Source organism: Trachypithecus francoisi, unplaced genomic scaffold (genome assembly GCF_009764315.1).
Source record: "Trachypithecus francoisi isolate TF-2019V2 unplaced genomic scaffold, Tfra_2.0 Lachesis_group15, whole genome shotgun sequence".
NCBI lineage: Eukaryota > Metazoa > Chordata > Mammalia > Primates > Cercopithecidae > Trachypithecus > Trachypithecus francoisi.
In genome coordinates this window covers 39,044,457-39,070,570 of record NW_022681460.1, presented here as the reverse complement: position 1 = coordinate 39,070,570, position 26,114 = coordinate 39,044,457, and the positions used below count along the sequence as shown (strand labels likewise).

The 26,114-nt window shown below is 36.1% G+C and overlaps 1 protein-coding gene and 1 non-coding gene across 4 annotated transcripts in view; both read right to left on the bottom strand.

Moving 5' to 3' along the window:
• MANEA (mannosidase endo-alpha) overlaps positions 1–18,789 on the bottom strand; it is a 31,523-nt gene extending 12,734 nt beyond the window's left edge. The window contains exons 1-2 of one of the 3 annotated variants that reach the window (XM_033234650.1): positions 18,540–18,789; positions 10,696–10,913 (exon numbers count right to left, since the gene is read on the bottom strand). In XM_033234650.1, coding sequence (XP_033090541.1) covers positions 10,696–10,723 — 28 coding nt within the window. In that variant the 5' untranslated portion in view covers positions 10,724–10,913; positions 18,540–18,789. Of the gene's footprint in view, positions 1–6,692; positions 6,827–10,695; positions 11,274–18,539 lie in introns of those variants that run through there. The other 2 variants (XM_033234648.1, XM_033234649.1) reach the window with 2 other exon arrangements.
• Positions 18,790–22,541: 3,752 nt separating this feature from the next.
• On the bottom strand, positions 22,542–22,669 carry LOC117098165. Its single transcript, XR_004443220.1, has one exon. It is a non-coding gene; the product is annotated as a small nucleolar RNA SNORA24 (small nucleolar RNA).
• Between the last annotated feature and the right edge of the window lie 3,445 nt (positions 22,670–26,114).

The window sequence follows — 26,114 nt, the reverse complement described above, 5'->3', positions numbered from 1 at the left end:
AAAATAATTACTCTTCCTCTATGTAGTGCCTGCCTACTTATTTTTGAACTTATAAATTATGTGTTGGAAGCATAAATTACATGGAAATCACTAACCGGAGACAGAATATTTAAGATCAATTAATTCAAAGCCTCATTATATATACAAAGAAATGGACAGTCATCAGAAAGATGGCACAAATTTCTAGATAAATCAACAGACTCTTTAAGGTAGGGAAATAAATAACAATAGTACCAAAAGAGAAGCATGAGGAAATTAAGAAATTGAAGGTAAGAAACTGCCAGAGAAATAAATTTTAAGACCTAAGTTTTGTGCTAGCCATGCCATGTACAAATAAGTAAGTCCCATTAGGACAACAAAATCAAAGTTAATGGAAAAATAATCCTTATGTCCCCATCCACTCTGAAAATAAGAATGGCAACTAGAGCAAAAGATAGAAAAATAACCTGTAACATATGAGGCTTGAGGGAAACTGGCTAGCCAGAGGAAGGCATATCCTAGAGAGGAATGCTGGTGAGAAAAGTGTCTGGAGACAATTAATACAACATTTTGTAAGCAATCACTTATAATCTTGTAAGATTACTAGCTCAGCTTGTAAGAAGAGTATCACCAATGAAAATAAGAATGACAACAAAAGTTTTCTAAACATGGGACCTACCGAAAAATTATTTTATGCAAAAAATAATAGAAACAAAATGAGAAAAAAATAAACATTAAACAACAGAAAGACTATGCCATGAATCTGAAAATTATAAGCAAAGCATTCTTCCATAAAAGTAAAAACAAAACAAGATTCCTGAGTGGACTAGTTTAAAATAACAGTTGGTCTAATAGTAGACCAAGCACTCTCCATGAAAATAACCATTATTACATAAAACATGGGGAGAAAATGTCTTCGAGTCAAAGAGCTGAAGACAGTAAGAAATTTCCTGGCCAAATTGAAGGGAAAATGTGAAACCAGAAAGGTAAGTGAGCAACGAGGTCTGTTTGCCCCAAGCAAAATTCTAGAAGTAAACCAACTCTCAAAAACAGTGAATTAAACTGCAGGTTCACAGTGCTTGTACAGTCCTCTAGCTTTAGACCTAATTTAAGGTAACCCAGAAATGGTATTCTAAACAGTCACACCAGGCAGAAGCAAAAGAAAATCCTTTCTGGAGGAAGGCATCTTCTTCCTGGGCCTCAAATTATTTACAGAAAGTATTTTTTAAAGAACAATATGGCCGGGCGCGGTGGCTCAAGCCTGTAATCCCAGCACTTTGGGAGGCCGAGACGGGCGGATCACGAGGTCAGGAGATCGAGACCATCCTGGCTAACACGGTGAAACCCCGTCTCTACTAAAATATACAAAAAAAAATTAGCCGGGCGAGATGGCGGGCGCCTGTAGTCCCAGCTACTCGGGAGGCTGAGGCGAGAGAATGGCGTAAACCCGGGAGGCGGAGCTTGCAGTGAGCTGAGATCCGGCCACTGCACTCCAGCCTGGGCGACAGAGCGAGACTCCGTCTCAAAAAAAAAAATAAATAAATAAATAAATAAATAAATAAATAAAGAACAATAAATAGTATACAATCAGAGATAATTAAGAACACAAAGAATAAAACACTATGCACAAGAATCAGCAGAAACAAGACAACAGCAGCAACATGCAACAACTTCAAATATCGCCATTACACACACTTCTAAAAATTACCTTCATAGCTTAAGAGAGAAAAGATAAAAAGCACTTACCTTGAAAAATTGTGACTTTTGTCCTTTTCCTAATTCATCTACTACTCTTTGATTTCTTTTTGTGAGAGGCAGGGCAGTATAGCAGAATATGCATGGGCTTTGAACATGTATTCAAGTATCTCACCACTTATCAGCTACAAGAACTAAGGGCAAGTTAAGTTTTTGCTTCTGTGGCCTCACCATCAAAACACAGATAATTCTTACCTTTCAGGATATATTTTAAGTACACACATAGAATTCCATTAACTAGACTACAGTATTCGATAAATATTGGTTCCTTAAACTACAATGTTCTGTGTTTTTTTCCTCACATTTTTCCCTCCCTCTTCAACTATACCCCTCTCCTAGCACACACATACACATGTACACACACGAGCTTTAGCAACTTTTTTTTTTTGAGACGGAATCTTGCTCTGTTGCCAGGATGGAGTGCAGCGGCGCAATCTCAGCTCACTGCAACCTCCACCTCCCAGGTTCAAGTGATTCTCCTGCCTCATTCTATCGATTACAGATAGAATCCCTCCTCTGGGATTACAGGCGCCCACTGCCACACAAGGCTAATTTTTGTATTTTTAGTAGAGATGGGGTTTCACCATGTTGGCCAGGATGGTCTCGATCTCCTGATCTCGTGATCCTCCCGCCTCAGCCTCCCAAAGTGTTGGGATTACAGGCGTGAGCCACTGGGCCCAGCCAATCTTATCCATTTTAAGACTATCATCTCCATTCCACCACTTCTTTACTCTCTTCCTCAAGCTTGATTACATTCTAGTCCTATGCTGTCCAAAATAATACCCATATCTACCATATAAATTAAAATTTAAAAGAATTAAGTTTTCTTGCACACTCAACTAGCTACATTTCAAGTGTTCAGTAGCCACATATGAGAGTATATATCTACTGTTTTAGGCAGCACAGATAGAGAACATTTTCATCATCACAGAAAATTCTACTGGATAGCACTGCCATATTATTCTGATTCTCCTAATTAACCACTCCATTCTTGGTCTAGTAATTTCTCTTCCTCTTTTATCCTCTTTGTAAGTATACTCTATGGTTTTGGAGGAATGCTCTTTCTCCTTACAATGTTGTTATGTTTCAGCTTCTTTATTCCATCAATTATGACTTCCAGATATCTAACTCTATCCACAGTTCAATTAATCATTATACAGTGTCTTTTGGATTGTGACACTGAATAAATACTAGCCTGGGAACCACGCCAGTGATTGTCTTACTTCTGAGGAGTGTTGGGAATTTACAATGGCAGTCAATCCTTGATAGTAACCAGAGAAGTGTCTATAAAATAAGCCAACTGAGTATCACTTATAAGTAAAATCTACTACTCGGTATTTCTGTCATCCTAATTGCTTGGCAAACTCTAGGATGCTCTTTGAAGTCCATTCTTGAAATACGAACAAACTAAATGCAAAAACTCATGTCATATTGCTTATGTCACCCTTCCATGTCACTTATTACAGGACCTTCAATATTACTGATAGTTAATTTTGTTGTTGTTGTTAGTAAAGTGATGCACTGAAATCGGATAACAGTTAAGAATATACGGTATAAAAATCAGACAGGCCTAGAGAATTGAGTCCTTATTCTGTTATTTGATAGATGTGTATCTTTAGGCAAGTTATTTTACTTAAGTTTCCACATCTGTAAAACGGAGGATAAGGTCTGTTTTAAAAAGCACAAATGAGAGAATGCATCACGCACAGTAAAACACCTAAAAAGTGATTATAAATAACATTTAATAACAAGAAGACAGTATAATGATAAATTTGGATACCTTGAGCCCCAGAAAACTTGTTATGTGTTCATAGGAAACTTAGAGCCTCTTTTGAACATCTCAAACATTCTTTCAAACTAAAGCTTTAAGAGAAAAAAACGCAAGCTCATTTCTAGACATAACACAATTTTCACTATCTTACTCAGGGTGACACACTTTTAACAAAATATTACAAGGTACAGAAAAAAAACAAGAAAAACAATTCACTGCCAACAGACAAAGCAATCAATTGAACCAGTCTCACATACGATGTTGGAATCATCATAGAGAGAATTTAAAATTACTGTAATGACTATCTTAAAAGATCTAATGGGAAAAGTAGCTAACACACAAGATCTGGCAAGAAATTTCAGTAGAGACATGGGAACTGTAAGAACAAATAAAACAGAAATGCCAGGAATGAAAAACTATTTAAAAAGATGAATTAATGCCTTTAATAGGCTCATTAACAGAGGTGAGAAGACAATCAGGAAACTTCAAGGCAAGTCAAAAGAAATTACCTTATCCAAATTATCATAATGAGAAAAAAGACTGGGGAAAAGAATAGAACAATGCATTTTACAGTTGTGAGATAAACATCAAAGTTCTAGTATACATGTAATTGGAAACCCAGAAGTAGGAAGTTTATTTGAAAAAATAACCAGGCTGGACAAGGTGGCTCACGCCTATAATTCCAGCACTTTGGGAGGCAGTGGCAGGTGGATCACGAGGTCAGGAAATTGACACCATCCTGGCCAACATGGTGAAACCTTGTCTCTACTAAAAGTACAAAAATTAGCTACACGTGGTGGAGCGTGTCTGTAGTCCCAGCTTCTTGGGAGGGTGAGGCAGGAGAATTGCTTGAACTCAGGAGGCGGAGGTTGCAGTGACAGTGAGCTGAGCGCCACTGCACTCCAGCCTGGGGGACAGGGTGGGAATGCGTCTCAAAAAATAGTAAGAATAATCACTAAGAATTTAGCAAAATTAATAAAAGACATAAAGCAACAGATTAAAAAATTCAGAGAACACCAAGAAGGATAAATACCAAAAAACAACAGGAGTAAAAACTAACCATATCATGTTTAGACTGCTAAAAACCAAAATATAAAAAAGAAAAAAAAGAAAAAATTAAATGCAGCCAGAAAACAACAACAACAAAACATATCCATCCATGAGGATATAAAAAGATTTTTTTAAATTACGGCAGGCTACCCATCAGAAACCATGAAAGACAGAAGAAAAAGATAGAAGAAAAAAAGAAATGGAGTAAATTTTCAAAATTCCAAAAGAAAACAATCCTAAAAACCTGCCCATTGAGAATTGCACAGCTGATGAAACATCTTTCAAAATAAAGGCTACAAACAAAATTTGAAAGTATTCATTGCAAGGAGACCAGTAAAACAAGATAAAAGAAATTTTTAAGAGAGAAACAATATGATACTAGACATACACTTGGATCTACATTAAAATATGGATGGGAACACTGGAAATAGAATAAATGTAAAAAACATTCTTACTTTTAATAACTATGAAAAACAACTGATTATTGAAAAGAGTGATCAGCAAACTAAGACCCATGAGCCAAATCTTGCCTTTTACAGGCCAATTCATCTATATATTTGTCTATCTATTGCTTATAACCATTTTCACACTATAAGGATAGAGCTGAGTGGTTGCAAAGAGAGAGACTGAGGGACTCACAAAATCAAAAAAATATATTAGGTAGTCCTTTACAGAAAATGCTTGCCAACTTCTGGTCTACAGCAACGATAGTAAAATATCATTTCTTATGTGATAGAATTATGACAATAGCAAAGTATGGGAGGGAAACATAGGGAATATCAGTAGTGAAGACCTTACATTACACATGAAGTATATATCATTTGCAAGTAGACTGTGATTATACAAAGATATATTTCGAAAATTCTGAGTTAATGACAAAAAAGAAAAAGTTATACATAAGTAAATACTATAGACTAAATATAATCACAAAAATTGTTCAATTAATGGAAAAGAAAATCAAAAAGAAAAAAGGAAATAAAGAATGAAACATGAAGCTGTTAACAAGATGGTAGATTTAATCAATCCAATCATATTAATAATCATATTAAGTACAAATAGTCTAATGACATCCATTTAAAAATATAATTTTCACGTTGTATTAAAAAAATGAGGACTCAACCATATGTGATGTACAAGAAAACCACTTTAAGTATAAAGACATAGACAAGTTAAAATAAAAGAATGGAAAAAGATATACCCAGCAAACGCTGATCAAGGAAAACTAAACAGTTATATTAATGTTAAAGTAGCCTTCAGAACAAATAATATTACCAGAAATACATGGGAATATTACATAGTAAGAAAGTACTCAATTGTCCAAAAATCATAACAATCCTAAATGTTTAATGCACCTAACAAAAGATCTCCACAACATATGAAGAAAAAACTGACAGATCTGAAGACAGAAATAGATATATTCACAAATTTGTTTCCACTCTTCAATATCCATTTACCAGTAATTAATAGAACAAGTAGAAAGACAATCTTCTAGGATAGAGAAGACCTGAGTAATATTAGGAAGAACTTGAACCATCTCACACTTATACTTCATTCAACAACAGCAGAATACACATGCTTTTCCAGAGAAAATCAATGAAACCAAAGGTTGGGCATTTATAGCAATATGAAAGCTTTGTGGAACATCACCACTCTACAGTTATAAATATAAACTTTAATGTAAATAGGTATAAAAGGAAAATTTATGACATATTAGACGTTATTATGTACATTTAAACTTTATGCATCTAATTCATCTCATTGTGACTTCTACTTTTATGTACAAAATTTTTAAGGCAGGAGATGCAGAAATAAGAATTGTAACTTTACTAAAACAAGTATGTCATACTTTCAGGAAATATTCTAATGTTGAAATCCATCTAGTGTTTTTAAAGCAACAATGATGAAAACAAAGGAACACCTGGGGAATGTGACTTGCTCATCTTTATGTCCCTAGAATCTAGCACAAGCTTGGAACATCATGGAAAGTCAATAAATATTTAGTGCTAAACTGAAACAATGGGAAGATAATTTTAAAGTCATAGAGTATATTACGTTTTGCTAAATGTAGTTCTCTATTTTGCCATAACAAATTCTCACAAATCTAGTTGCTTAAAACAACGTAAATTTATTATCTTACAGCTCTGCATGTCAGGAGTGTTGACATGGGTCTTAATATGCCAAGATGAGGCCAGGTATTAGACTGGATGACGTTCCTTTCTGGAGGCTCTAGGAAAGAATCCCTTTCCTTGCCATTCAAGCTTGTAGAGGCTACCACATTCCTTGGCTCATGAACTTCTTGTTCTATCTTCAAAGAGAGCAACAGGGGATCAAGTCTCTCAGTGCATCCCTCTGACTCTCTTTTCCCTCTTCTTCTTCTATTTATAAGGACTTATGTGACTAGACTAGCTGTACCCAAATAATGAAGGATAATGCCATCTCAAGTTCAGATGATTAGCAACCTTTTGCACCTGCAACCCTAATTCCCTTCTGCCACATAAAATAATATATTCACAGATTGTGGGAATTAGGATGTGGACATCTTGGGGACCATTTTCTGACTCATCTACTAAGGTTTTAGTAAACTATATAAAAATAAGAAGGCATTCATCTGGTACTTTTAGAGTTGTAATATAGCAATACAAGAGGATAGTATCCATGATACGTAATATTTTACTTAAAAGACTTGAAAAGGATACAAATCTATCATAGGCTATTATAATATATCTAAAACATTATATAGAATAATTGGATTTTAAACATAACATTAATAGTTCATTTTAATTTTATCATTCTTTTCAATGAAGGGTTGAGCCATTAAGATTTATACACACTACACTTTAATTGTAAAAGCAGAAAGTCAACCAACTTGTACTCTGCGATATAACAATATGATTACTTCACACAGCAATTCAATTTAAGATAAAAAGAAGGCCATTTATATCAAAGGAAAAATATGAATGTTAAATATGTAGTCAAAGCACAGTCAACCATACAACAATTTAAATCGCCTTCATTTACTATCTTTTTTTTTTTTTTTTTTGAGGTGGAGTCTCGCTCTGTCTCCCGGGCTGGAGTGCAGTGGCCGGATCTCAACTCACTGCAAGCTCCGCCTCCCGGGTTCACGCCATTCTCCTGCCTCAGCCTCCCGAGTAGCTGGGACTACAGGCGCCGCCATCTCGCCCGGCTACTTTTTTTTTTTGTATTTTTTAGTAGAGACGGGGTTTCACCGTGTTAGCCAGGATGGTCTCGATCTGCTGACCTCGTGATCCGCCCGTCTCGGCCTCCCAAAGTGCTGGGATTACAGGCTTGAGCCACCGCGCCCGGCCTACTATCTTATTCAATTCCAAGAATGCCAGAGTCAGCATGCCAGCTCCATGGATTAAAGTAGGGTTTTGAGTCAGTATTCCAATAGTCAAATTTTTCTGCCTGGTAACAATGAGTATGATTCAATATTTAACTCATTAAGAAATTATTTATTTATTTATTTACGAATTGATTATGTCACTTTTATTATCAAGTTTTTTTTTATTTTGTCTAGGAGAAAATCCATCAAAAAGTCAAATATTTACATCAGTAGTGAAGCTGTCAACATTTAAAATCGAAATGACTGTATGACTGTCAATGTTTAGAAATAATTAATGTTCATATACATGATACAATAGTAAAATACTATACAGGGAAAAAGGTCTTTGTGAATATGAGATAGGTACAAAAATGTTAATTAAAACTTTTCTTCCTGATCACAAACTATACCAAACATAGTGTAACATATATTATTTACATCTAAAATTTATATTTACTATAAATATTATTTATGTTTATGTATTATAAATATGTATTAACATAATAGTTATATTTATAATGGAGGGGAAAAAACCCTCATTGTATACTATCCAAATTGCAAAGGAAAATTAAAACTTTAAAGAACAACCATTGTCTCTGTCAATCTAGCATAGTTTTTAGCCATATCAAGAGTCTTGAAATAATAATAAAGACTTAAATGTGATACAACTTTTTTGTAAAAAATAGAAAAAAAATCATTTGAAAAGATTCTCCTCCCAAAAGCAAATTAGTAAACAGAGACAGACACACACATATACATATTGACCACACACAGGTCAATGCTGTCTTAACTGACCTAGCCTATTTTATGTTATAATACATATAGAACATAGAACCTAAAGCTCTAAGTATACTATAAAGTTAAATTTTATAAATACTTGAAAAAAGTCCATACAAGGAAAACAACTCATCTTGCACACATCTGATATAGATTCATAGAATTCTACAGTGTTTTGTTCATCAAAGATTCTTGTGTTTCTCTAAATACATATCAGCTCCATGGTGAATTCATGCCTTTATGTAGAGCTAGAAAAATGTAAGAATACCCAATTTCCTCTTCTAGCTCTACTGGCAGGGGCACTAAAAAGATAAATGAAACTGAAACTGGAAGGTTTTACAAAGACCATATTAACAAACAAGAATTTTCAGGCACCAAGTTATATTTTTTCTATAATTCACCTGTGAGACAATATGACTCTATCTAAATATATGTAATTGGAGTGCCAGAAGGAAATGGAAGAGAAAGGTGAAAAGAGGTGGGAACAACAATAAGAATCAGTTAAGTTAAAGGGGCGTATTGTAAAAAGGTACAGTTATAAAATAAATAAAACAAATGAATAAAATAAGCCAGAAGAAAACATAAAATAGAATAATACGCATATGTAAGAGAAGAAAAAGAGGAAAAAAAGAAACACAGACATGTGGAACTAATGGAAAATAAACAGAAAAATGGCAGATTTAAAATCATGTTTTATTATTACATTAAACATAGACATTAAGAAAGAAAAGACTGTCAGAATAACTTTAAGAAACAGAAAAGCAAGACCGAATTACATGCTACATGCCTAAAATTTGAAACAGCCCAAACACCTATCAACAGGTGAATATAAAAGCAAATTTGCCAAAATCAAATAATAGAATATTTCTCATCAATAAAAATGATGAAGCTGGCCGGGCATGTTGGCTCACGCCTGTAATCCCAGCACTTTGGGAGGCTGAGGAGGGCGGATCACAAGGTCAGGAGGTCGAGACCACGGTGAAACCCCGTCTCTATTAACAATAAAAAAAACTAGCCAGGCGAGGTGGCGGGCACCTGTAGTCCCAGCTACTCCGGAGGCTGAGGCGGGAGAATGGCGTGAACCCGGAAGGCGGAGCTTGCAGTGAGCTGAGATCCGGCTACTGCACTCCAGCCTGGGCGACACAGCGAGACTCCGTCTCAAAAAAAAAAAACAACAACAACAACAAAAAAAAAAAAACAAAAAATTAGCCGGGCGCTGTGGCGGGTGCCTGTAGTCCCAGCTACTCAGGAGGCTGAGGCAGGAGAAGGGCGTGAACCCGGGAGGCGGAGCTTGCAGTGAACCGAGATTGCACCACTGCACTCCAGCTTGGGCGACAGAGCGAGACTCCGTCTCAAAAAAAAAAAAAAAAAATGATGAAGCTATTGATATAGTTAAGTACATTTCAAAATACTGTGCTGAGCAAAAGACATACATATAAATGCTGTAATAGAACAGCATTTTCACAAAGTAATAGAACACTCACAACTATTTTCCAATGATAGAAATCAGGTCTGATAGAAATCAGATCTCATAGAAATTAGATCCAGCTGATATGTATACAGTTTTCAGCAGTAGGGGAGAAGGTGAGCCTGCATAAAGGAATTATGATGAAACGTTTTGGGCTACAGAAATATTTTACTTCTTGATTGGGGTGGTATTCAAACAGGTATATACTTTTGAGTAATATCAATAAGCTGTAAACTTAAAGTGGGAAATTCATTGTATTTTATGAAAATCATAATTTAATACAATTGAGAAAGTGAATTAAATTAGAAATCAACAATATATCTAGAAATGCTCCAAAATTTAAAAATTAAACAATATACACTAAGGGCAGTGTTAAAAGGTGGTTTCCTGGATGTTTAAAATCATACATACAGTTTAATTTGGAGGTATGAGCTTAACAATATAATTAATAATAATGTGAAAATTGACTAGTAATTTAAAGTTACACAAAAAATTATTTATATGCCTATATGCAGACACAAACACACACATATATATATACAGAATAATTACCAATTGAAGCTGAGCGCATTTGTCTCATGTGAGTTTCTATAACAGAAGGATCCCGAGAACTGTAACTTCCCAATTCAGGATAAAAGCTGGAGCCAATGTCATCTGGAGGGTTGTGTCTCCCTTGTGGATAATTCTTGGCTATTCTAGGGTCCCAGTGCTCCAACACTGGATGATTCCAATGTATATATTTACCATCGAATTGTGGATTTCCATACCAACTGTAATAAAATACATGTAGATAATTATTCAAAGGTGGTAGTTCTTCCAAGTTAAGTTCAGGGGTTTTGGAAGGTTTCATAGTGATTTCAACACTTTTTAAATTCTTGGTATTTGTTTCACTGTTGATTCTGTCACTCTTTCGGAAATCAAAACTTTTCCCCAAATGAATAGTTCGTTGATGAAGTTCTGGAAGAAGGTCAAGTCCAAAAGGAGCTCCAAAAGTAGCTGTATTTGGTCTCAGCATTTTTAAACCCATCATCAGAGAGAAAATAAATAGAATAAAAAGTGCCAAAATGATGCAAGTCCTTCTCCGAAACTTTGCCATGATGACATACTTTAAACTCCAAAATCGTGTTTCGCTGCAATTTATTAAAAAAAAATAATTAGTGTTATCAACATTATTTTCCAATGTATTCAACATGAAAACTAAAATCCATAAATTTCATTACATTGATTAATACTGATTTCATCATACATTGGTGAAATTAAGAAAGTGAAGTTATTAATTATATCATCATGTATAAATGTCTACAGTAAGGGTCTATGGCTAGAATGGCAATATTCATTTGGATATATCACCATGTACATGCCAGTTACATTTAGTCAGACGAACCTTTAGGAAATTTTATTTATGAAATTAAAATATGTTTTTCATTACTTGAACAGATTATATGTACACTGAATGTAGGAAGGGAACATTCTATGTATATGAACTAAAATTTTATTTTTAAAAATCATTTATTTATTTATTGTAGAGACCAGGTCTATGTTGACCAGGCTGGTCTTGAACTCTTGGGTTCAAGCAATCCTCCTGTCTGAGCCTCCCACATTACTGGGATTACAGGTATGCGTCACCACACCCCCTCGCCTGAACTAAAATTTTCTAAATCTAAGTGTAAAATTTACAAATCATAGTTAATAAAAAGGAAATACTTATGAGTATATAAAAATCCCAGTCATTAAACAGATTTTCCAAAACTTTTTTAACTAAGATAACAATTTCATAAAAGGCAAAAATTACAAATTTGGAATAACATTTTGAAGTGAAATAGAATCGGACAAAAATTTTTAAATGACAGTAGAGAGAAAAAGAATAATCACAAGATATTCCCAATTTTAAAAAAAAATTCAGTAGGCTGGGCATGGTGGCTCATGCCTGTAATCCCAGCACTTTGGGAGGCTGAGTCAGGAGAATCACTTGAGTTCAGGAGTTCAAGACCAGCCTGGACAACCACAGGGAGACTTGATCCCTACAAAGTTTTTTTTAAAAATTGGCTGGGCATGGCGGTGTGTGCCTGTATTTCCCCAGCTACTCATAAGCCTGAGAGGGGTGGATTGCTTGAGCCCAGGAAGTCAAGGCTGCAGCGAGCCATGACTGTGCCACCGCACTCCAGCATGGGTGACAGAGCAAGAAATTGTCTCCAAAAATAAAATTAATTTATGACTCTGCAAATCTTACTGAACAGAGGTTATAAAAAGTAATTTATAACTTCTGAAATGGTATATGTGCTTTTGTTTTAGTAAATGCTATATGTGTTTTTGTTTTAGTAAGTATGTTTATGGACATATATTAATGCAGTGCTTCTTGGCTAATTAAGAAAAGACACTATTGTTGTGTGTGTATAATATGTATGAGTATATGTATATAGGTACATATACATCATACAAATGAAGTATTCAAGTCTTTTTATATATAAATTTCTTATTAGAAAGTTATTTGGTACAATGCTGAACACTGATTGCTTTATAAAATATGAGTTCTATGATACATCCTGGTGCTGTTATTCTAGAGAATTAAGTTAGAATAGACTAACTCCAATAGAAAAGACAGACAAGTGAAACTTCCTACAAACTGCTGCTTCTATTCTACGTGTATTTAAGAAACACTAAAGTAACCAAGTGTATTTATTTAACAGCTAAAATCTTAAGGTCAATCCTGTTTAATTGTGAATAGTGAATAATATAAAGAACAATATAAAAGAATAGTATAAAAGACATATGTCTAGCTTAGGACATATGTCTAGTTTAAGACATATGTCTAGTTTAAAACATATAAAGCAAACATTCAAAAAGAAATCTGCTAGCTTAAAAGCTCTTTTCCACTTCTTGTGTTTCCTGTGAATCACCAGTCCTGCCCTTCTCCCTGCCTAAGGGCAACTGCTTGACTTTTGTGTTTTCTATTACACCTCTTCTTTCTTTATAGTTTTCCCACCACACAAGCATATCTGCCTAAAGTTAATTGTATTTTGTCAGTTTCAAACTTTAAGCAAATATGGTGTGTGTACATATATACATTATACATGTGTATATATGTATACTATATATGATACCTATACCATGCATATATATCAAGGCATGCAGCTACATAAACATGCGTATGTATATGTGTACACATGCATGTACATATACGTGTATTTACATATGCATTTTGTTATATGTGGACACGTCATATATTTACATATAATATAAATATGTATGATTATATATATGTAATTAAATGTATTTAAATTCATAAAACTCTTGGGAAACAATATTAATTACTACATCTTTTCTGACACTTTACCTGGTATCCTAACTCTTCCACATCCCTGCATTCCATCACATCAGTTCCCTCCCTCCCTAATAAAAAGCTATGTAAATGAACTTTCAGTAAAGGAATAGGCAGACAAGTCTGGAGATTTTGTTTTAATAACTATATACATACTGGTAAAACGTTCCTCCAGAAGGTATCTAATTAATTACAAATGGGGACATAATAACAGTGGGAAACCTACCAAAACACCAATTTAAACTAGTGATCAAAATTGACATTATCATTTAATTTTGAATAAATAAGTATGACCATTAGTCTCCAGAGAAGCTGTACTGAGAAAAACACAGAATCACTGCTGTGACATTCCTGTTAAAAATGAATCCAGATCCTGCCTCAGCCTCCCGAGTAGCTAGAACTACAGGCATCAGCCACCATGCCCGGCTAATTTTTTTGTATGTTTTTTAGTAGAGACGGGGTTTCACAGTGTTAGCCAGATGGTCTCAATCTCCTGACCTCGTGATCCGCCCGCCTCCGCCTCCCAAAGAACTGGGATTACAGGCATGAGTCACTGGGCCGGGCCAGGCAGAGCTGGCAGTGAGCAGAGATCGTGCCACTGCATTCCAGCCTGGGCAACAGAGCGAGACTCCATCTCAAAAAAAAAAAAAAAATTAAGCCAGATCTAATCACGAGGAAACATCAGACAATATATTAAAGAGAGGATACACACATACACATACACATATACTTATACATATATGCACACCACATACATACACTATATATAATGTATGCTTACATACAATGCAACGTATAAGTAAGGGCGTGTGTGTGTGTGTGAGAGTGTGTATAATGGTAAGCAAATGTGGTAAAATATTACCATTTGGTGAATGTGCAGGAAAAGTATACAGAAATAGTTTGTGCTATTTATCCCAGCAGTAAACTGAAGGATGTGAGCTGTTAACATACCTGCTTATTTCTGGAAAGGGCTAAGTCATAAGGTCTTTCAAACCCTCAACTCCATGACTCTAGGAAGTGAAATTTCTACATGTGAGTTGTGGCAGTCCTGTTGCACTAATAGGTATAAAAGGATGATACAACCATTTTGGCATGCCATTGTAATTTGTTGTCTGAAATTTTCAAATTATTGACATCACAACAAATATTTCCCTTTGCTTAAAGAAAGGGAGAATTTTGATGAGACATGAAGCAAAAATAATATTGTGGATGTAATATCATATCAACTATTATGATATATAATATTATATCAACTGTATTGAAGATACACACAGAAGGAAATATACTTAAACATGTAAAATAGTTATGTCTGGGTGATACAACAGTGATTTTCTTACTATTTTCTAAAAGTAGAACATAATACTTCCTAAGGAAACAGTCTGGATAGGTATTCTATAAGGAAAAAAACAATGGTAATGAATGTTGGAAGAGTTACAGAGACAGGAGAAATAACTAACAGATTTAGAAATTAGTGAGGCATTGATTTTTGAAATGTTGACTTCAGCTGAATGGCGAGATGCATGAAAGATCAAGACATATAATAAATCTGAAGATGTAAATTCAAATCAGTCACGCTTAGTTGTGTGATCCTGGGTAAGTCACTTAGCTTTTTCTTAAAAAAGAAGGTATCTGCTTTGCCTACTGATAAAACTGTCCTGTGAATCATGCAAGACAATTTGAAACTAATATTTTATCAAACAGTAAACACGAATGAATTTATAAATAAATGAAAAGTGAAGAAATACAGGAAAAAAAGGAAATTTAAAAAAATTTCTTAGGTTCATTTTCTAGATCTACACATGAATACAAAGCATAAAATGTCCATTTATGGACGCTGTTTTTTTTTTTCTCTCTCTCCCTCTCTCGCCTATAAATGTAATTTCTTAAGCTGATCCCTCTGTCTTCTCATTTTACATTACTTCATTCATTCAATTAAAATGTGTGTTTATCACATCATTATAGATGACACACAAGTTCAATTTTAAGAGATATCTACTGGCTCTGGCTCAACCTCCATATCTCAATTAAGTCATCTCAACCTAAATAAACACAGATGGGCACTGAGATTTAAAATATGAGCTCTGTAGTTCAAATGCCTGAGTTCAAATTCCAGCTATGCCATTTTTTAGTTATCTGACCTACAAAACTGACCTGATCTTTCTGAGTTCCTTTCCTCACCTATAAAATGAGCTATTACTTCACTCATAGGATTTTTGTGAGGATAAAATTAGTTAATATTGTAAAACTCTCAGAATCATGTGGCTTAATAAGACTAAATAAATATGAGCAATTGTTTATGATGATGATTAAAGATGGGTGTCTGGGAAGCAATTAAAATAGAACACATTTTATTTTAAGTGCCTATTCTCTATATGACCAACTACTGAAATACCAGTCACCTTCAAGTCAACGTTGAAATGCTGCCTCTTCTTGATACCTCTCCTGATTCCACAGTGGAAAGTACTTACTCCTCAACTCCTCATATATTTCACTGTTAACAGTATTTAAATTGTCATTTCTTATGTATTATATCATGCTGTGCATTTATATTTATACTCCCTACTAGAGTGCTCTTTAAGTTTCAGAAATAGAGTCTTTATCTTCACATTCTAGTAGAGTATAACATATCTTTCACATAGTGTTAAGTGTTCAGCTTAAAAAAAGTTAATTTCTGGCTCTTTAGTGTTTCATTGGTATTTTGGCAGTATATATATGTGTGTGTATATATGTGTGTGTGTATATATGTATATATAGGCTGTGTGTATATATAGACTACTGACCATATACACACTTGATAAGTTTACAGTGTATACTGAACATATTATAATCATAAAAGATCCAATAATTTTAAAAATCCAATTTAATGAAAAAAATCATCTTCAACACGGCAAAACCACAACGACCCTTGAGATGCCTAAAATATCTGATCTTGCACGAAAGGGGTGGAGGAACTAATTTAGCTTCAATAAAAGAAAAGTTTTATAAGTCACCATAGAAAAAAAATTACAAGTTAATTGCAGATATATGTTTTCAAATCAGGGACCTACTCAAAGTATTGGCTACTGAAAATTTGTTTTCTCCTCAAAAGGCTGTTTACATTACTCATACACAATAGGTTCTTTTGAACCTATAGCTTCTATTTTTTGAGTTTTGTGCTTTTAATTCTTTGAAATGCTGACTTGAAGCTTAGTGATGTCTAATAAAAAATTATTGGACATATCCAGCTAGCTAAGAGACCCCAAGAGATTGAGAAGCAGGGTAGTATGAATTACTACTGCAAAAATTATTTGTTTTTATCATGCAACTCAGAAAATCCAAAAAGACTGCCCCTTTTAATTATTATTAACTAAATTAAATCACACAGATTTCTGGTGCTTTTTAAAAAATATATATTGTTTTCTTCTAATTTTATTTTGTATGAAGCCACCGGAGATAAATATAACTCAATAGTAGAAGACACATCTGGAACTTTCAAAATCAGTTTCCAAATCAATCCTTGCCCAGGTCAGTTTTATTGTAAACACTTGTACCCTCTGGTTAACAGAAATTCAGTTAGGTTTAGATTCATTCTTCCTTTCTAATCTTCACAACAACCTATGAAGTAGAATTTCTTTTAACTTCATTTTACAGATGATGAAACTGAGCAGTTGGTAACTTTTTCAAAAATCTCTCGGTCAGCAAATGGCCAAGCAACCAAGCTAAGGTTAATCACCTAGCAAGGAGCAGATCAAGTCTGGCTCAAGAACTCAAGTTCTTGTCTATGCTATTCTGCCTTCCTTCAAGGTATTAGATAAATCAAATTTAGAGGATACACCACAGTTATTTTTGTGACATAAGATGAAAGCTGCTGCTATATGGTTATGTTTTCAATTAAGGATTGTGTACTTAATAAACAATGATTAACTGTTACCTACTCCATAAACTGTAGCCCAAACTTAAAACTAAAGACAGCTTATTCTATTTTCTGATCAGACATTCACTATTCATCACACAAATAACAGCAACAGCTCTGGAAATGGTGTTTTCATTGTTGTGATTTTTTGTTTTGGGGGATTTTTTTTGCATTGAGCCTGGAAATCCACAAATTCACAGCACTCTTGCTTTTTTCAGGTATGATACACCTGAAATAGATGTATCGTCATGAAAGTGATTTGCAAACAACGTGACACAGTATCACCAATATCTAGGTTTTACTTTATGTATTTTTTCAAACTACTGCCCCAATACTTTAACGGGAAGAGCCTATTTCATTTTTAAGCCCATTTTTCTTATTTTCAAGTTCATAATCAACATTATCCCCTCCCCTTGTTGTTTTATAGCACTTCCACATTTTCATGTTTAACACTTATCCGTAGGGTCTTGCAACAACAAAACCAAACAGTTACAACTGCCTGTACTTCAAGTTGCTTCTTTGGAAAAAGGAACACCAAAAACACTAATCCAGCATTGTTGTATCCCCAGACTCAGCAAAGGGTAAGAGTCTAAGATGACAGTGCCAAACACGTTAACAGGTGAATTGAAAAACCATCTCCAGCGGCCTGGCCATCCGGCGGTCTCCTCCTGATGCCCAGAGGCGCTGAAACAGGCGACAGCGACCTTTCCGCTGCACCCTGAGCCCAGCAGGCCTCGGTCCTTCCACCCTCCTGGTCGGCTCAAGGCTCAGAGGCAGTCTTGGGGAACAACGAGAAGGTGCTGAAAAAGGCTTTCATCCGTCCCGAAATTTCCAACTTGTCTGGGAGACGAGGAAAAACCGAGGCGACAGGAGGTTCCGTTTCAAAGAGGAGGCGGCGACGAGGCCGGTGGGGTGGGGATAAAGCAGTGTAAAAGGCAGTAGAACTAACGCAGACTAATACAGGCGTAAGAGTGACAGCGTAGGTTAATGGGGGGCCTAGGGGCTACAGACTCGCCGCTCGGCGCCACCAGCTGCCTTCCAGAAGGGCGCCGGGTCAAAGGACGACAGGAAGAAAGCCGCCACCAGATTGGTTGGCGGGCGAGCGCGCAGGCGCCCGCGGTGGACCTCGTGCCCCTGCCGCCACCGCCGCCGCCTCCACGGGGTCCGAATCCTGCAGCTACTCACCAGCGTCGGGTAATCCGCTTCCTGCGGGGACTCGGCCAGAGGAGAGGTTGAGACCCCGAACAGAGAGCAGACTGCAGCCGCGCCGCGCCGCGAGCCCAGGCAGCCCTTCCTCCCCGAAGGCGCGCGCAGAGCGTTCGAGAGCTTTCAGGGGCGGGACGGGCAGGGGCGGGATCACGCAGCGGGCGGGGCTCGGGGGGGGGTCTCCCGGAGTCTCCAGTAGCGGGTCTAAGAGGCCTAGGGCGGGAGCGGCGCGGAAGAGAAGACTGCCTTTCGGGGTTTTCTGTAAGAGGGCAAAGACGTGTAGATGCACTCCCGTCCTATTTCTGCAAGTAGAATTCACTGCCCTTAAAAACGGTCTTCTGAGGCTCAGTTGGGCGGCTCTAACTGTATTACAGAGGACACATTTTTGTTTGTTTTTATGTGAAACATTCACAAGTTGCTTGTAACCCGAGTATACTGGTTTTCAAACTTTCTAAGTTGAGGAACTGTTTTGATTTTTTGAAAAACAGAACTTTACTTGGAAGCCCAAGGTAGGCAGATGCAGATGGCGTTTTCAATTTGCGAATGTATTCTATAAAGTCACATCTGTACTGAAATACTAGAAATAATTGATAAGTCAAATGTAAAGAACAAGAACTTTTGAAATAGGATTACAACTGAAGGTTTCCGTCTTACATTCGCTTCAGAAAACAAGAAAATGCTATCTTTTATTTGCTTGCATAGTAACAGGAAATCCTTATTCAAGCTAGAACTTGCTGATGTGAACCGTTTTATAAGAGCTCTCCTTAAAAATACTTTTTACGCCAATTTAAATTCGGAAATATACATATGAGTATATCTCATATGCATATCTTAAGAAGAATGAAAAATGCCCAGGTACCCACTACAGAGCTTAAGAAAAAAAATACCAATATTTTTGAAGCCTTCTAGAAAGTCCTCTCTAAAAGTATCTCCTTCCTTCCATTCACCGTTATGATGATTTTTATATTGCTTATTCCGTTGCATTTCTGAAAATAGTTACATATGTACGATTCCCTAAAAATACTTTTTTCCTAGTTTTATATTTTATATGTGAATCATTCTTCATTTTTCCCCTTTTTTCACTACCCATTTAGATTTTTTTTTTTTTTTTTTTTTTTGAGGCGGAGTCTCGCTCTGTCGCCCGGACTGGAGTGCAGTGGCCGGATCTCAGCTCACTGCAAGCTCCGCCTCCCGGGTTTACGCCATTCTCCTGTCTCAGCCTCCCGAGTAGCTGGGACTACAGGCGCCCGCCACCTCGCCCGGCTAGTTTTTTTTTGTATTTTTAGTAGAGACGGGGTTTCACCATGTTAGCCAGGATGGTCTCGATCTCCTGACCTCGTGATCCGCCCGTCTCGGCCCATTTAGATTTTGAGAGGCTTTGAGATTCGTCTATACACAAGTCCGTTTCCCATTAACTAGACTGGCACATCGCTGTCCTTCTGCTATTGTTAGACTTTTAAGTTTTTGCTGGCAAGAGCATCTGATTGCTCTTTTAATTTGCATTTGCCCTTTTTTTAAAGCCTGTTCTTAATTTTGTCTCATTTTTTATTAAATTGCTTGCTTTTGAAAATTATTTTGTAGATAATATTTAGTTTTTCTAGTTTAATTCTCTCTTGTAAGTTACATGTGTTTCAAATGTCTTCTCTTAGTTTATGGACTGTCCAGTTCTTATGATTTTTCTTGATTGTCAAAAGCTGTATACTTCAGTATACAGCTTTTTGAATTTAATAATATTTTACATTTTAATTTTGTGCGTTTTGCTTTCTTGCTTACAAGATTCTTCCCAATATAAGATCAGAAACTATTCTTTCTTCTACAAGTTTAAAAGTTTAATTGTAACAATTTTAGACACAGAAAAGGACAAATAATAACATAATGAACACCCATGCACTCAACTCTATGTATTAAAACATTTTGCAAGCCCCTCCTCCTAATGATTCTTCTCTAAAATTGCTTTAACTATACTTGACTCTTTACTCTTTCATTTAAATTTTAGGATGAGCCAGCCAAGATCCATTTTTAAAAACTGGATTTTAATTGGGCATTTTATTCAACTTAAGAATTGAATTTAAAGATTATTTTAGTGACATGTCTTATCTATGAACATGGTATATTTATTTTATTCAAGTACTTTATGTGCTACTATGCTTTGTGATTTATTGAATATCTTTCATTATATTGCCTCCTAGTTTTATTACTAAAATTAGAGATCTCTGTCTTTAAACTCTATTTGCTTGCTAATTGTTCAGTCACATTGTATTAAAAGAGCATCAATTTCAATATATTGGTACCATCTCCAGAAGCTTTGCTGAATTTTTTTGATTGCTCGCTTTATTTCCTTGTTACATCTTTGGATGACCTATATAGGTAATCATATCATTTATAAGTAAGAATAATGGTTTCCTTCTTTCTCTTTTTAAGCCACTTATTCAGTTTTTTCTTTTATTTATTAACAGAGCATCCAGTGCAATGTTTAATGGAAGTAGTAATGGCATTCTTGTCCCATTCCTCTCTTTACTGCAATACTGCTAACATTTTATAATGATAACAATGTTTGCTGTGGGTTTTTGGTAAATACTTTATCAGGATTATTAAGTGTTCAGTTTGCAGTTCATAATGTTTTATTGTTTGCTTTTGTTTTTAACCATGAGTGATAGCTTAATTGATTAAATGCTTTTCATGCATCCATTGAGATAATCATTGTTTCCTATTCTAATATATTTATGGGAATGATTAATACATTTTCTGATGTCAAATAAGAGGGAGAGGATTTTATTTTATAAATATGTTAATGCATGCTCACTTGCTTAAAAACCGGGCACTTTATGACTGCCAGTGTAAATAAATTAGGGCAAGTAGATTCTCATTGCATCACCCTCTGTATCTGTCAGATTCATTGCACAATGGTGTTTATAAACTGGATTAGAATTGCTGCTAATGCCCCATCTTGTAACTCTGACTGCTCTACCTATCCCCTGCTATTGTCAGGGAATGTTGAGGTGGCAATGATAGAAATAATGTTGTTAATATTCTTTTTTTCTTTCACATCACTTTTTTCACAAAGTGTTTTTATGTAGTTTTTTTTTTTTTTTTTTTTTTACTTGACATCACTGGAAAGTAAGCAAACATGTTTTGTTATAATTATCACATTATAATGTTTTTGCATTCTGAATCTTGATTTTATTTTCAAATATGGTATGGCCATAATAGCTGCCACATCCAATTTTTTTTATCTCTCATGTATACATTTATTTTTAATGAGTTCAATAATTTTCTGAATGTAAACAATATAGAATTTAGTAAGTTAATAAGCACTGATGGGAAAGGTCTCCAAGATAAATGAGCAAGTGATTGGTATGTTACTTACAAGAGAAGTTCGTGTTATATTAATATAAATTTTAAATATATATGATATATAAAAATATCTGGAAGGATATATGCATTGTTACCCATAGTGATGTAAGGGCAGGGAAGTGAAGAATTTTCTTTTTTACTCTCTGTAGTGCTGTTTTTTTTTTTTTAATATGAGCCCATATTTATGTATTTTTTAAATTAAAAATACAGCACCAGAAGAATATGCCATTCATCTAATAGATGGTTTCTTGGAAGGAAAAAGAGCTGCATATAAATTCATTTGTATCGTAAATAGACTTTTTTTATTTTTTAGCCACATGAATTAAGCATTTTATTTAATTATCAAGGACCACCTTAAATATTACTTTAAAAAATTCAGTCCTATATTGAAAATAGGTATCCTGAAAACTTCCAGAACGTTATTTGGAACACCTGTTTCCCCAACTAAGATAAATCCATTGCCAGATGCTGAATAGACTTCGCCTATTACCACTTTGGATTTCTTGATAGTCTTATGTTTCCATCTTCCATCGTAATGTGTTCAGCTCAGCTTCCTAGAAACATTTGAACAATGGTTTAGAAAAGTTTGCCCAATAATCTGGCACCCTCCAGATTTTTAACAGTGAATAATGTTACTTGTGCAAGTCAGAATCTGATACCAATTAAATGGTGACAGCTTTGCCAATAAATAAGAATATGCTTTTCCATGGCTAGGAAGGGAGACTGCCACAGCTGACATAAACAGACATTTTAAGTGTGTTGCATCAGGAGTAATCAGTCACTGAGAGTCCAAAGACAAAAATGATCCAAAGAAGGAAGAATGAAAAAAAAATCCCCCATTTTTTTCTTTTTTGTCAAATTATTGTATGGAAGGATTCTAACACAATAAACTAATAGTAGCCTTTGGTTTATTCTAAAGGCATTTATTAAAATCATTGTCCCCACCCCACAAGATCCTTGAGGTTAATCCTATCTTGCTACTAGAAAAGCAGCAGCCATTGATCTTATCTTTTGACATCAGCATTGAAGAGTCTTCTTTGTATTTCCCAGACCTAAGCAAACAGTTACACCTTCAACCATCTTTTTCTTGCCTCTATTTCAGTGGGCCCTATTGTTTGTCTCCTGATTATTTCATGTCTATTTTTCCCCGTCCTAGAAGTTTCATTAGTATTTCCTAGCCATATGCCATTTATATCTTTGCTCATTATTCCTCTCACTGAAGATGAGAAATCAATTTCTGTCCATATCCTCTCCACTTACATTAATCAGAGATATATTTTGTAAGCAATAGAAATTGAATCTGGAAAACCTAAAAACAAATAGACTATGCCAAAAGTTACAGAATTTAGCATGAAGATGAAGGCTAGTACATTAGGTAATGGCAATGGGTAGGAGACAAGAGGGGCTAGGAAATTGGGAACACAGCCTCATATAACAGTATAGATTAGGAGATTAGGGCACTGCTGCTTTCAGGGCTGCCCTGAACTCAATGCTGCTGACACCACTATGAGTGACTCCTCAACTCTGCCTGTGTTATCTACCTTGTTGCTTCAAGATTCAAATTTTGGATTGAGATCATTTGATTAGCTTACTCTAGGCTGTATGTCTTTTCCTCCATAGCCTCGTTGAAGTAGAGCCTAGAACTTTCGGCTTATTTAATGGGAAATTGGGCACAAAACACACAATACATTATTCTTCCAAAAACTTGAAGGATCTTTAGATTCTAAGTAGTAACAAAATAAAATAAATCCCCAAATAGTCCAATTATCCATCACAGTATGCTTCACTGTCCATATAAAGTCTATTTTATACTTACTGATTATTTTATTCTTTTAATCACTATACATTTATAGGGATTAATATGAAACAGCAATAATTTCTTTTTTGTTGTTGTTTGTTTTTTTTTTTTTGAGGCGGAGTCTCGCTCTGTCGCCCGGGCTGGAGTGCAGTGGCCGGATCTCAGCTCACTGCAAGCTCCGCCTCCCGGGTTCACGCCATTCTCCTGCCTCAGCCTCCCGAGTAGCTGGGACTACAGGCGCCCGCCACCTCGTCCGGCTAGTTTTTTGTATTTTTTTAGTAGAGAATTTTTTTTTTAGGCCGGGCGCGGTGGCTCAAGCCTGTAATCCCAGCACTTTGGGAGGCCGAGACGGGCGGATCACGAGGTCAGGAGATCGAGACCATCCTGGCTAACACGGTGAAACCCCGTCTCTACTAAAAAAAAATACAAAAAACTAGCCGGGAGAGGTGGTGGGGGCCTGTAGTCCCAGCTACTCGGGAGGCTGAGGCAGGAGAATGGCGTAAACCCGGGAGGCGGAGCTTGCAGTGAGCTTAGATCCGGCCACTGCACTCCAGCCCGGGCGACAGAGCGAGACTCCGTCTCAAAAAAAAAAAAAAAAAAAGAATTTTTTTTTTTAATTTGACAGAATTGCAAAGAGAACTTACAAAGTTAATCACATTAAGACTGGTAACATGCTTCTACCAGAAATAATACGTAAAGTATAAAAATCATAGGATATAGATTATTTCAACTAAGCACTTAAGGGAATTTATTTATTATTTATTTTTTTTTTTTTTTTTTTTGAGACGGAGTCTCGCTCTGTCGCCCAGGCTGGAGTGCAGTGGCCGGATCTCGGCTCACTACAAGCTGCGCCTCCCGGGTTTACGCCATTCTCCTGCCTCAGCCTCCCGAGTAGCTGGGACTACAGGCGCCCGCCACCTCGCCCGGCTAGTTTTTTGCAGTTTTTAGTAGAGACGGGGTTTCACTGTGTTAGCCAGGATGGTCTCGATCTCCTGACCTCGTGATCCGCCCGTCTCGGCCTCCCAAAGTGCTGGGATTACAGGCTTGAGCCACCGCGCCCGGCGGGAATTTATTTATTGTACATGCATAGCATCCTGTACCTGAAAAAATAATTCACTTTATTTTATGTATGTAGAAAACCTTAGCACATGTAGAAAACCTTAGCACATTCTAGGCCATAAAAGGTTGTTTCAGGAAATATCAAATAATAACATATAAACTGTATTATTTGACAAATATTCATTGAAATTAATAAACAGTAACAAAACAGTAGCCACTCATCAGCTATGGGAATTAAATGACACAAACCAATGATTCATGGATTAAAAAAGAACTAAAAGTAGAGATTATATTTAGAATAAAATTATCTTAAAAGGGCTTTATGTTAAAATATGAACATTAATGTAAACCCAAAAAGTAAAAGAAAGGGAGAAATAGTGGTAACAGAAGAAAGTAATAAAATAGAAAATAAAGATACAAGAGTCTTTAAAAATATAAACTATTAAAAATAAATAGGCGGCCGGGCGCGGTGGCTCAAGCCTGTAATCCCAGCACTTTGGGAGGCTGAGACGGGCGGATCACAAGGTCAGGAGATCGAGACCATCCTGGCTAATACGGTTAAACCCCGTCTCTACTAAAGAATACAAAAAACTAGCCGGGCGACGAGGCGGGCGCCTGTAGTCCCAGCTACTTGGGAGGCGGAGGCAGGAGAATGGCGTGAACCTGGGAGGCGGAGTTTGCAGTGAGCTGAGATCCGGCCACTGCACTCCAGCCTGGGCGACAGAGCCAGACTCCGTCTCAAAAAAATAAATAAATAAATAAATAAATAGGCATCCAACAGAAATTAGGGAGGGCAAGAAAAGGAACATATAATACCAGGAATTGAAAAGGAGTAATAAAAGTACCATGAGCTTTTAAAAAGTCATCAGAGAATGCTAAGAATAATTTAATGCCAGAACATTTGAAAACTTAGATGTTAATATCTTTAAAATGTATAAATGGCCAAAGCACACTCAAGAATAGGAAACCTGGGTGGGCGCGGTGGCTCACACCTCTAATCCTAGCACTTTGAGAGGCCAAGGCAAGTGAATCACAAGGTCAGGAGTTTGAGACCAGCTTGGCCAACATGGTGAATCCCAATCTCTACTAAAAATACAAAAAATTAACTGGGCATGGTGGTGGGTACGTGTAATCCCAGCTATCTGGGAGGTTAAGGCAGGAGAATTGCTTGAACCTGGGAGACAGGAGGTTGCAGTGAGCCAAGCTCGCACCACTGCACTACAGCCTGGGCGACAGTGCGAGGCGAGGCTCGTCTCAAAAAAAGAAAAAAAAAAGAGAAAAGAAAAGGAAACCCGAACAGACCAATAAAAATTTAAGAATGGGTCATTAATCAAACATATACT